A 12,905-nucleotide genomic window follows, 5' to 3' on the forward strand; every position below is an offset into this window, starting at 1 on the left:
CCTGGACAGGCTCTAATGCCAGAAATCAGTGGCCTTTAGAAAGGACTGTCACTTCTTTCAAAACCTAAACTCACTTTTGGACTTTTATTGGTTTTTGTGCTTTTTTGTGTTCTTTGTAAAGTTAGTGGAAAATACAGCACCCCCTACATGTGCAATATATAAAATGTAAGAGTTTGGTTTAGGGGCATGCTGTGAAACAAGCTTCCTATATGTTCATGCACATTATTTATGTAGCGCCTGTCTAATTATAAATATTGGTTTGCATCAGTGGGCTTTAGCCAGCTGTCAGCTGAATCTGGGTCACAGGAATTCAGAAATAGGTGCACTCCTGTGACCCAGAAGAGAAATACGGCCCAAAACAAGCATTGCTTATACTTCTCTTTCAAGCATGAGAAATAAAATGACTTTTCAAAGCAACACTGCTGCCTTACATTCTGTGACCTATAAGGTAAGGACCTAACGTTTTATCAGACTCTCAAAACAATAACCATCAAGGTGGACAATTGAGTATTTATACAATAGACAACAGCTAGTAAAGAACAATTTGTTATATGAATGACCCAAATTCAAAGTAATGAAAAAATAAGAGGAACACCAAATAGTTCCAGTAGAAGTATAGCAGAAGACCTTGTCAGCAGGTAGCAAAACTCTCTGAGGAGCGGTTTCATCAGCAGCTAGCGGATCCCTCTGACTTCTGTGGACCAGATGAAAAGTTACTGCTTTCTTCTTCTCTATGAAGGGCTTCTTCTTTCTGTGAGGCTATAGTGAAATACAATACATTATCTACTTGTAACTCCCCTAAAGTAAAAGTATATTTTGTCAGGAAAAACAAAACATTTGTACACTATTTATTGAACTGTACTAAAGACTTTGACATTAAATAGCTTATTCAATAAACAGGACAAATTTCAGTCTGCTAAAAACACAGCATTACTAGAGGTTTTCATTAACCACTTCACCTCTCACACCTGTTCACCCTATGGACCAGAGCAATTTTTACATTTCTGCTATAGGCCTAACGTGGTCATCACTTAAGATAAAAAACATAATACATATACACTATATTGTCAAAAGTATTGGGACGCCTGCCTTTACACGCACATGAACTTTAATGGCATCCCAGTCTTAGTCCGTTGGGTTCAATATTGAGTTGGCCCACCCTTTGCATGAAATTGTCCAAAATGTCTTGGTATGCTGACGCCTTAAGAGTTCTCTTCACTGGAACTAAGGGGATAAGCCCAACCCCTAAAAAACAACCCCACACCATAATCCCCCCTCCACCAAACTTTACATTTGGCACAATACAGTCAGGCAAGTACAATTCTCCTGGTAATTGCCAAACCCAGACAAGTCCATCAGAATTCCAGACAGAGAAGCTCGATTCGTCACTCCAGAGAACACATCTCCACTGCTCTAGAGTCCAGTGGTGGCGTGCTTTACACCACTACATTCGACACTTTGCATTGCACTTGTGATGTAAGACTTGGAAGCAGCTCCTCAGCCATGGAAACCCATTCCATGAAGATCTTTACGCACTATTGTGCTAATCTGAAGGCCACAAGAAGTTTAGAGGTCTTTAGCTTTTGACTCTGCAAACAGTTGGCGACTTCTGCACACTGTGCACTTCAGCATGCACTGACTCCACTCTGTTATTTTACGTGGCCTACCACTTCGTTGCTGAGTTAATGTTGCTTACAGTTGCTTCCAATTTATTATAATACCACTAACAGCTGACCGTGGAATACTTAGTAACATGGAAATGTCAGGGATGGACTTATTGCACAGATGGCAACCTATCACAGTACCACGCTTGAATTCACTGAGCTCCTGAGAGGGACCCATTCTTTCACAAAGGTTTGTATAAGTAATCTGCATGCCTAGGTGCTTGATTTTATACACCTGTGGCCATGGAGGTGATTGGAACACCTAAATCCAATAATTGGAGGGGTGTCCCAATACTTTTGGCAATATAGTGTTTTTTGTTTTGTTTTTTTGCAAGGACAAAGCTTTATTTTTTGTGAACATAGTCTTGCAATAATGATTTCTTTTTTCACAATCCTTAAACAATTAAACATAACAAAATATAACAAAATGTAACAAAACTAGCTTTTTCTATTTTTGAGCAATGTTCGTTTATAAAATAAATAGTGTTAGTGCACATACAAAAACATGCTAATTTTCTGGTACAAAGCAAAAAATCAGCAGGAAAAATAATAATTGAATGGAGGAGAAGAAGGACTTAATTAGGGCTGATTACTGTAAACTAAGGGGTTAGACAGAGGAACATTAAAAAAAAACAAAAAAAACTTTTTTTTACTTGTCAGGTTTCTATAACTGACTTCATCTGCAGATGAAAGTTAATCCCTTTGATCTGTAGATGAATTGACAGATACAAAATGAAACAATATTTCTTTTAAACTATGTTTTTGATAAACATTGAAAGACTGCTTTTGTTTGACAGCTCCAGCTGTCATAACTTTTTCTGTGTACTTGGTAATGCCACTTTGATTAATCAAAACTGACCTGCTGAGGCCTGGGACAGGGAAGATCCTGGCAGCAGGGCAGAAGGACTGGACATGTTACACACACCCTATGTACAATGAAGACATATTGTTTGGTGTGTCTAACACATTCAGAGTCTGCAACTGGTTAATAACACATTCAGGTTGAACACTGTTGTATTTTTTTTTCTTGTCAGTGAACTTTATTTTAGCAACAACATGTCTTACAACATCTCTTTCTCACTGGGGATGGCAGTTCCTCCACTGATGCATTTCACCTGTAATTAGGGCTTAAAATGATATTAAAGTTTTTTGTGTTTTTTTTTTTTTTAAATAACAATTATGTCATACTCACCTGCTCTGTGCAGGGGTTTTGCACAGAGCAGCCCGGATCCTCCTTTTATTAGGTCCCCCGCTGGCGCTCCTGGCCCCACAATCTTGTTGAATGCCTCCAGAGCAAGAAGCTAGCTATGGGGGCACCCAAGCAGGCATACTTCCGTGCCGTGGCTCTGCTTGTCCATTCACACACAGAGCAGCGGCTCAGCCCCACCCCTTCCCTCTCCTTGATTGGCTCCGCTGCTGCCTCAGACAAGCAGAAGTGAGAGTCCCCATAGAATGCATGGAGGTAAAAAACCTTAAGCCTTTAGAACCACTTTAATCATAGGGACGATCAACTACATGTTTCTGATGGGCTGCTATGGGTAACTGGTGGAAGTTTCTATTAAAAAAATAACCCTGTAAATTGCCAGAATGTTGGAAATTGTATTCAACATCTTCTAAATAACAAAAGTGTACGGTGCACGTGTGGTGGAAGAAAGAGCCATGGGTCTAATTATTGTGGTAAAAAAAAAATTAATTGTGCATGTATGGCTAAAAGAAGAACAAACAGCAATTTGAAAATAATACTTTAAGGGAGATAAGAGTAATATGTTACACATATCGCAGCAATGTTCTCTGCAAAATATGCTGCTGTAAAAACTGACCTCTCTCAGAAAACATTGTCACTCCTTAGAGGTTAGTATCCAAAACTACTTTGGAAGTTTAAATAGTAGAAAAGGGAAGAAAGACCTGAAAAGCCCATGTCAACACATTAGCAACCCTGTCACAAAGAAAAAAAAAATGTTTTACCAACAAGTGTACCTGAAAACTGGTAGAGGGGGTACATCCCCTTTCCTGCTACCCTTGCAGCAAGAATTCTGCTCCATTCAGTAGAAGTCTTCCTCCAAAGTCTGGTCCACATGGAAAGTGACACTTTCAGGAGTATAAATCTTTCTGGCTCCCCACAGCTCTCAGATTCCTCTTTCTCACTACAAGTGACAGTTAAGCCAGCCAAAGATGGATTGAATCTCGGCCAGTTCAGTCAGGACTGTCCAAGAGTCAAACCATCTATGGGAAGGCTGGTTGTACTGAAGTGGATCCATCGATCCACTTGCGGCCAACAGAACACAACAATGATGCAGAAGGGATTCCCCCATCAACACTGACTTTGCTAATGGAGAAATCAAACAAATTTCTTCCCTTCCACCTGTGCTGGAAGAAAAGAAAATTATATAATCAATAGTTTACTTTATACATGGAAGTCAGCAGGAGAAGACTGTGTGGGGGACCCAGGAGATCAACACTGCAGAAAGTGTCAGTATCATTGAGGACTTCTCTGAACAAAGCAGCATTCTGGTGATCCTGGCAGCAAGAAAAAGGTAAGTATCTACTCTCTTATTTTGCAAGTTCACTTTTTTTGCACAAAGGTTTTTCATGCCAAGGTCACTTTAAATGGAACTCCAGCAAAGTCGCTCTAGAAAGAGTAGTAAAAAGAGAAAAAAAGGATATTACTGCCATCTGTATTAAAGGATAAGTTCACCTTTTAAATAGAAAAAAATTAATAAATGCACATCTTTTTGCAGGTAATACAGGCGCATTTATTATATTTTAATTGGGAACCTGTAAAGGATTGCACCCACAATCAGCAGATCGCGGGTGCAATGCAGGGCTCTTGCAGACTGTCAATATAAGCTGTTTGCTCATACCACCGATACAGGCAGGCAAATACACACTGAACTACTACAGTGCTCCACCATTGCCCTGGTAATTCACTGAGAACTACAAGCTGACTGCCGCAAAGGCTGTTTGTACTTGTAGTTCTCCGATTCACAAAACTCTGTAAATGAATGATGCGGCCAGGTTGGTGGTGCACCGCACAACCACATCTTTTTAAAATTGTGGCAGCAGGAGTGGGGAGAAGATCCCCGGCCTGCTGCCACAGTGGGGAGCAGTAACATGTTATAAAAGGTGAACTTATCCTTTAACATATAAAGTATGACTATAGGCAAAACTTTTTTTTTAATTATTATTAATATTATATTGGATAGGGATAAGCAAAATTATAACCCTTGTCAGATTTTTTTTTTTTTGCCATCTGTGTTCCATTGCAAAGAGATTTCCCTTCACTTCACCCCCATTTCACCAAATCCAGTGTCCCCATTGGAACATTTCCCTCTATTACTTTTCTGGAGACAACCCGAAATTTTAGATTTTCTTTTACTTTCACTTTTAATGATAATGGTAAACGGGACAAATACAGAGGGTGAATCTCTCTAATGAGGGCACAGACAGCAGTAAAACCTGACTCTAGGGGCTCTAATCCCTCTCCACTATCCAAATCTCAAAAAAAAAAGTTTTACCTTTGATTATACTTCAAAGTGGAACTATACTCACCTCAGTTCCAGCGATGCAGCATCCCTCTGCTACCCGCCTGGCCGCTGACATCTTCAAGTAGCCAGCTTCCAGGCCTTGATCGCCGGCCACTGTCATTGGTCGGACAAGGATGACATCACTCCCTCGCATGCGAGTCAAATTCAGCATTGCCGGATTTGCACAGTGAGGTGCGCATACGCAGTTCCCTGCACAGAAGCAGACAGGCATGTAAGTAACTTTAATGTAGAAGAGACAAAGAATGTCTCTTTTGCATTAAAATTTCTGCCGGTTTGGCAATTTTTTATTTTTAAGTTCCACTTTAACCGCTTCCCGACCGCCCTATAGCAGAAATATTGCTACAGGGCAGCACGGGTGCGCAATATCACGTATATATGCTGTCAATCACCGGGTCCCAGCCGGAAATTACCGAGGATCTCCGACGGGCAGGAAGACTGTTTTATTTACAGTCTTCCTCCCTGTCAGCTCGGGCACACTGCTCGGGATGGCTGTGCACAGAACAGCCATCCTGATCAGTGTGCTTACACCAGTGTGCCCCCTAGTAAAACACTCCCTACATATAGTTAACCCTTTGATCACCTCATGTTAACCCCTTCCTGCCCAGTGTCATAAGTACGGTGTCAGTGCTTTTTTTTTTAGCACTGATCACTGTATTGGTGTCACTGGGGTGTCAGTGACACCAAGTTAGTTCCCCCCCCCAGTGTCAGAGTGTCTGCTGCAGTCCTGCTAAAAGTCGCTGATCGCCGCCATTACTAGTAGAAAAAAAACAAATCCCAGTGTCTATACCGCCATTTGTAAAGACTTTCACGTAAATCAATTAATTTACATGTATTGGGATTTTTTTTTTAGCAAAGATATGTCGCAGAACACATTTTGGCCTAAATTTATGACGAATTTTGATTTTAAATTTATTTTACTGGTCTTGTTTAACCTCCCTGGTGTTATTCCCGAGTGTAGCTCGGGGTTAACTTTCAGTACCAGAAGCGGTAACCTCGAGCTACATGGGATTACCCTGCAGCATTGTTCAGGGATACCCTCCAGCACTCACCTTGTCCTGCGCTCCCGCGATGTCCCCCCTGCAGCTTCCCCGGCCATCTCCTCAGGCCGATGCCGGCATCTGTCTTCCGGGTTCCGTTCCCTGCGAGCGTCAGGACGTACAGGGGACGGAACCAGCGGGAAATTCAGAAATTTTAAAATGTGACATTCACTCAATACACTAAAATCTCATAGTATAACATTACTGTATCAAACCATTTCACATACATTTTGTTCCTAGTGCTTTGTCCTGTGCCCTGCCTGCATTTTTACTGTACTTTCTGCCTGGAAACTGAGAAACGTCCAAAAAGCATCCCTTTAGGTCAAAATCAGTTTTAGTCCAGCTAGAGAACAGCGATAGTAAATTAGAACTACTTGCAGAATTGAGTGATGATTTGTGGGGAAATTCGTCATCAGACACTGAAAATTATTTTGCGACTTTGCTCAGTGATGTGCGAACTTGGCGCTATATTTCAAATTTCAGTGTTTTTGGTTTGATTACATTATTGCAAGAAATTTATAATTTTTTTATGATTATTATTATATAATTTCGTGTTTCAAATTTTATCATACCCGGGATGTTTACTAGACTCTTGTTCGGACGGATTTCAGTGAGTTATTCCTAAAAATTACAGGCTTACAATAAAAAAACAACATATTTCCATGCAAAAACAATGTACTGCTTTGAGCACAGAAATATGGACATAATCAGACCGCTAGGGAGGTTAATAGCAAAAAGTCCAAAATATAGTTTTTTTTCTCAAAATTGTCGCTTTTTTTTTTTTACAGTGCAAAAAATAAAAACCACACTGGCGATCAAATACCACTGAAAGAAAGCTCAATTTGTGGGGAAAAAAGGATGTAAATTTCATTTGGGTGAAACATTGCATGACCACGCAATTGTCAGTTAAAGTAACGCAGCGCCGTAACGCAAAAAATGGCCTAGTCAGGGAGGGGGGTAAATCCTAATCCTCTGGAGGGCAAGTGCTTAAGAATTTTTTTTTGCCATCTCTGTCCCATTGGAGGAGATTTCCTTTCACTTCCTGTTCCATAGCAAAACTTCAGCAGAAATTCCTTCAAAGGGAAGACATCTGTAGTAGGTCCAAGAATCAGTGTCCCCTTTGGAAAATTTCCCCTCTATTCCTGTTATGGTGACAACACAATTTTTTTCTTTCATATTTAGTGAAAAAGGTAAACAGGACAAATAGAAAAGGTGAATCTTTTTATTAGCACTGATCACTGTATTGGTGTCACTGGGGATGTCAGGGACACCAAGTCAGCTCCTCTCAGTATCAGAATGCCCGCCGCAGTCCCGCTATAAGTCACTGATCACTGCCATTTTTATTAATTAAAAAAAAAAAACCCCAGTATATATACCCCCATTTGTAGACGCTATAACTTTCATATAAACCAATTAATTTACACGTACTGGGATTTTTTTAAGCAAAGACATGTAGCAGAATACATGTTGGCCTAAACTTGAAGAAATCTGATTTTTTTTTTTAATTTTACTGGACATGTTTAATAGCAAAAAGTCAAAAATATTGTTTTTTTTTTTTCAAAACTGTCTTTTTTTTAAAAAATAACGCACAAATTAAAAAAACGCTTAAGATCAAATACCACTGAAAGCTCAATTCGTGGGAAAAAAAAGGACGTAAATTTAATTTGCTCATGACCGCGTAATTGTCAGTTAAATGCAGCGCCGTGACACAAAAAATGGCCTGGTCAGTAAGTGGCGTAAATCCTCTGGAGGGCAAGTGGTTAAATTAAAAAAAAAACAATAATTTTGCTGTAAGATCTACTTTCAGGTTAGAGCAGTTCCAGCAGCAGACATGAGTGGAGGCATGGCATCATACAGAGACTATTGGGGATACACATATAGGGTGCACTACTCTTACCATGATTTATTCCATAGAGTATAATGTCCCCAGCAATCCTCAATGTCCACACAGCACAGAATCCCTGAGACGAGGAAGACACAGAATATCACAGGAGTACCATGTGGGATCATCTATCTGCATACACAGCACTCTCCACACTCACACCGGGACATACCAATCCATCGGCACTGCGGGGGGAACCACAGAGTAAGAGCTCCTGGAATGCTTTCGGTTTACATTATAAAATTGTAAATACATGGATCTTTATATGTATAGAAATTGTTTCAGAAAACCGAATTATCAACTTTTAATCAGACAACAAACATACACCGCAAGCAAAAAACTACGCCCCCCGCTTATGAACTTTTGGATGCCGCCACTGGAGGAAAGCAAAACCTCCGGAACACTAGAAGAAAATGCATAGCACTGTCAGGTTGTCCTTGCAGACATGTTTCTGAAGACCAAGCTGTGGTATATTTCTAATAAAGTTTGTTCCACAACAAAATGGCTGACGATAGACATTAGGGTTATACGAAGGGAACCAATCTTGGAACTAGAACTTTACCTCTATAACTAGTAATGCGTGATCGACGTAGTTGTGTTACAGTAAATGGTTGCCGTGCTATTATTGGCAAAGTAGATTAGTTCCGGCTCTGACTTTGTAACACCAGGCATTGTTGGTCAGCCTACAATGCTGAGCATGGATTTTGTTTAATAGATTAAAAGGTTTTGTTGCCTACACCTTTTTGATAATGATTATTTAATGATTATTTGCTTTTTGGAAAATGTTATTCTTCCTATTTGTGTATTATTATACAGGATTTATGTAGCGCCAACGGTTTGCTCAGCGCTTTACATTATAGTGGGAGACAATACAGTAACAATACAGTTCAATACAAGAGGGAGTTGAGGGCCCTGCTCCTTGGAGCTTACAATCTAGGAGGGAGGGGTGAGTGATACAATAGGTAAAACTGTGGGGGATGGAGTGGTTGGAAGTGTAGAAGATACCAGTATTAGCAGAGGGCGGGATAGGCATCCCTGAAGAGATAGGTTTTCAATGATCGCCTAAAGGTAAGTAGAGTAGGTGATAGTCTGATAAATTGGGGTAGGGAGTTCCAGAGGATGAGTGATGCCCTGGAGAAGTCTTGGAGACGAGCATGGGAGGAGGAGATAAGAGAGCTAGAGAGTAGGAGGTCTTGTGAGGAGCGGAGTGTACGGTTTGGGTGATATTTATAGATAAAATCAGATATGTAAATTGGGGCAGTGTTGTGGATGGCTTTGTATGTCATAGTTAGTGTTTTGAATTTTATCCGTTCTGCAACTGGGAGCCAGGGGAGGGATTGGCAGAGAGGGGTAGCAGATACAGAACGGTTAGTAAGGTGAATGAGTCTGGCAGCAGCGTTCATGAGAGACTGGAGTGGGGATAGCCTGCGATGAGATAGGCCAATAAGGAGGGAGTTACAATAGTCGAGGCGTGATATGACAAGGGAGTGAATAAGTAGCTTAGTGGTTTCCAGGGTTAGGAACGGTCGTATCTTGGAGAAGTTGCGGAGGTGAAGTCTACATGATTTTGTCAGCAATTGGATCTGGGGCTGGAAGGACAGATGGGAGTCTAGGATTACACCTAGTATGTGTATGCAAGGGTGCATATTCTATTATGAAGCCACAAGCTGCAATCAAGACCGGACTAGGACAAAAAACAGACTCATGCATTTTAGACTGAGCAGACTCGAACCTGGGGGTGGAATGCCAGGGCCTGGCCCCAAGATCGACCTTTGCAACCCTGGTAGTTGCGCCACTGGTGTCAGTTTTTATTTTTTACCATTAAATATTTTGACAATTTTTTTTTTTGGAGAAAGAAAGCAAGATAAACAAACAGAAAAAGACAGAGAAAGGGAGAGAGAGAAAAGAAGTAAAGACAGAAAGAGAAGAGAGGAAAATGGAGAGACAGAAAGAATAAGAAGAGAGAAAAAAGGGAGAGAAAGAAAGAGAGAGAAAGGAGGAGAGAGAGAAAGGAGGAGTGAGAGAAAGAGAAAAAAAGTAGAGACAGAAAGAGAAGAGAGGAAAATGGAGAGACAGAAAGAATGAGAAGAGAGAAAAAAGGGAGAGAAAGGAGGATAGAGGAAGGAGGAGTGAGAAAGAAGGAGAGAAAGAAATAAGAAGGGGGGAGAGAAGACACAGGACTGACGGGGAGTGTACGCGGGTCAGACACAGGAGGAGTGGGTGGAAGTAGGAGAAGCAGAATCAGCTCTCTCTCCTGTCCCATCTGTGGTGGTGGGGGGGCTGTCAGCACTGGCTCTGGGAGCTTCACAGCCTCTGGGGAGCCACAGTCTATCCTGACATCACCACAGCTGGCGAGGGGAGGGGGGAACCAGGCAAGTCTAAGGGGGGGGGCTGGCTGCCAGGGGAGTATACAGGAACCCGGGGCAGGAGGAGATGGGTAGGAGGGATGGCCGGGTAGGACACCGAGGAACCAGTCTATGCATTTCTCTCATGCTGCCACTGTATGCCATGCTTTTTTGCATTTTATGCGTTGGACTGGCTGTGAGGGGAGGTTGGAGGCCGGTAGTCTTTTCTTGCAGGCATGTTTTGGACTAGCTATATGGGGAGGATGAAAGCCAGTAGTCTTTTCTTGCAGGTGTGCGTTGGACCAACTGTGAGGGGGAGGTTGGATGCCAGTAGTTTATATTGAAGGCATGCTTTGTACCAGCTGTGAGGCCGGTAGTCTTTACTGCAGGTGTGCGTTGGACCGGCTGTTATGGGAGGTTGGAGACTGGTAGTCTTTTCTTGCAGGCGTGTGATGGACTGGCTGGGAGGGGAAGTTGGAGGCCAGTAGTCTTTTTTTGCAGGTGTGCTTTGGACCATTTGTGACAGGAGGTTGCAGTCCGGTAGCCTTTATTGGAGGTGTGTAGGACTGGCTATTAGGGAAGGTTGGAGGCCTGTAGTCTTTTTTTGCAAATGTCCCTTGGACCGGGTGTGAGGAGAGGTTGGAGGCCGGTAGTCTTTTTTGCAGGGGTGTGTAGGACCTGCTATTAGGGGGTTTGGAGGCCGGCAGTCTTTTCGCGCAGGAGTGAGTTGGACCGGCTGTAAGGGGAGGTTGGAGACTGGTAGTTTATATTTGCAGGAGTGTATAGGACCTGCTATGAGGGGAAGTTGGAGGCCAGTAGTCTTTTTTGCAGGAATGCATTGGACCAGCTTTGAGGGGAGTTTGCAGGCCGGTAGTCTTTTTACCAGGCGTGTGTTGCACAGCTATGAGGGTAGATTGGAGGCTGGTACTTTTTTTTGCAGGTGGGCAGGCTATGAGGGGAGATTGGAAGTTGTTTTTTTTTCAGGTGTGAGTTGGGCCAGCTACGAGGGGAAGTTGAAGGCCAGTACTTTTTTTTTGGCCTAGTTATGAGGGGAGGTTGAAGGCCAGTATGTTTTTTGGCAGGCATGCATTGGACTGGCTATGAGGGGAGGTTACAGGCTGATCATTTTTTTCAGGTGTACACTGGACTGGCTATTAGAGGAGGTTGTAAGTCAGTATTTTTTTTCAAATGGGAGTTGCACCAGCTATAAGGGGAGGCTGGAGGCACAAATCCAGGGAATTGATTGTGTAATTTTGTGGTGGTCCTGTACCACCTTGTGAGGATCTTAAAGTTGGTTTCTTGGATTAGTGTCCAAATGGAAGATTTCGGAGCAAGATGTAGAATCCGTTCCCTCTGTTGTGGGGAGAGAGTGAGGTGGAGGTCTGCATCCCACTTGGTTAGAACGGTGGCAGTAGTCCTCTCCAGGTTGAGAGAGAAGAGAGTATATCATAGACAAGCCGTGTCAGAGGGGTTCTTGTAAGTCACACAATGATTCAAATTTGGTAAGGGGTCGATACAAGGCCATTGGGGCAGGGAGTGTGTGGAGGAAATGGTGGAGCTGGGAGGCACTCCAAAAGTCCAATCAGAGGGGGCTGAGTCTGTCAGAGAAGGCTTCCAAGGAAGGCCATCGGTTGCTGGTCAGAAAATGGGAGGCCTGGAGGTCCCTGAAGGGGCCTGGGTTTGTATCTGGGGAAAACAATGGGTTACCTAAAGTTGGGTACAGAGAGGACAGGGCCAGGGAGAGTTTGTATTCTTGGAGTGCCCTGGCAGAGCATTGTGTGGCCTTGCAGAGAATGGGCTTTCGAGGATGCGGGGATGTGAGGAAAGCACCAGGGTAGGTGGCTCAGAAGGGAGCTAGTTGTTGGTTGTTCCAGAGGGACCCACTCTTTTCAGGTCTTTCAGGCGTTTGTGCCAGTCCACTATCATGTAAGATGTGCTGCGGCTAGGTATTTGTAGATGTCAGGGACCTCCAAACCTCCATACCTTTTGGGGAGAGTCAGCATGCTCGATTTAAGTCTGGGGTGTTTCAGGGTCTACATGAATTTATAAAAAACAGAATTCACTGATTTAAGGAAGGATTAAGGGATGTGGATCGGATTTGGGAGAGTAATAAGGAAGTAAGAGAAATTAATTTTAAAGAAGGTGAGGTTCAATTTCTTCAGAAGGTTAGGGAGAGAGGTGTGTGTGGAAGAAATTGAAAACAGGAAATCGTCCTCATAGGCAGAGATCGTATATTGTGTATCTCTGATTGGGAGTCCTCGTATGTTTGGATTTGCTCTAATTTTGGCTAGGAGGGGCTCTAGGGACAAGATAAAAACAATTGGAGACAAAGGGCAACCCTGTCTGGTCCCATTTGTGATAGGGAATGGGTCACACAGATTACCAGTCTCCTTGACTGCTGCAGAGGGAGTAGAATAAAGTGCTTAGGTCCA

At 42.6% G+C, this 12,905-nt stretch overlaps 1 protein-coding gene across 1 annotated transcript in view; it reads right to left on the bottom strand.

Annotated features, from left to right (window-relative positions):
* The window catches only part of LTV1 (LTV1 ribosome biogenesis factor), a 45,763-nt gene extending 37,461 nt beyond the window's left edge, over positions 1-8,302 (bottom strand). Inside the window, exons 1-2 of the mRNA XM_089676292.1 lie at positions 8,144-8,302; positions 628-759 (exon numbers count right to left, since the gene is read on the bottom strand). Coding sequence (XP_089532418.1) covers positions 628-759; positions 8,144-8,146 — 135 coding nt within the window. The 5' untranslated portion in view covers positions 8,147-8,302. The remainder of the gene's footprint in view (positions 1-627; positions 760-8,143) is intronic.
* Between the last annotated feature and the right edge of the window lie 4,603 nt (positions 8,303-12,905).

This window comes from Staurois parvus, unplaced genomic scaffold (assembly GCF_062004578.1).
Source record: "Staurois parvus isolate SC_StPar_1 unplaced genomic scaffold, SC_StPar_1.0 ptg000165l, whole genome shotgun sequence".
Taxonomy (NCBI): Eukaryota; Metazoa; Chordata; class Amphibia; order Anura; family Ranidae; genus Staurois; species Staurois parvus.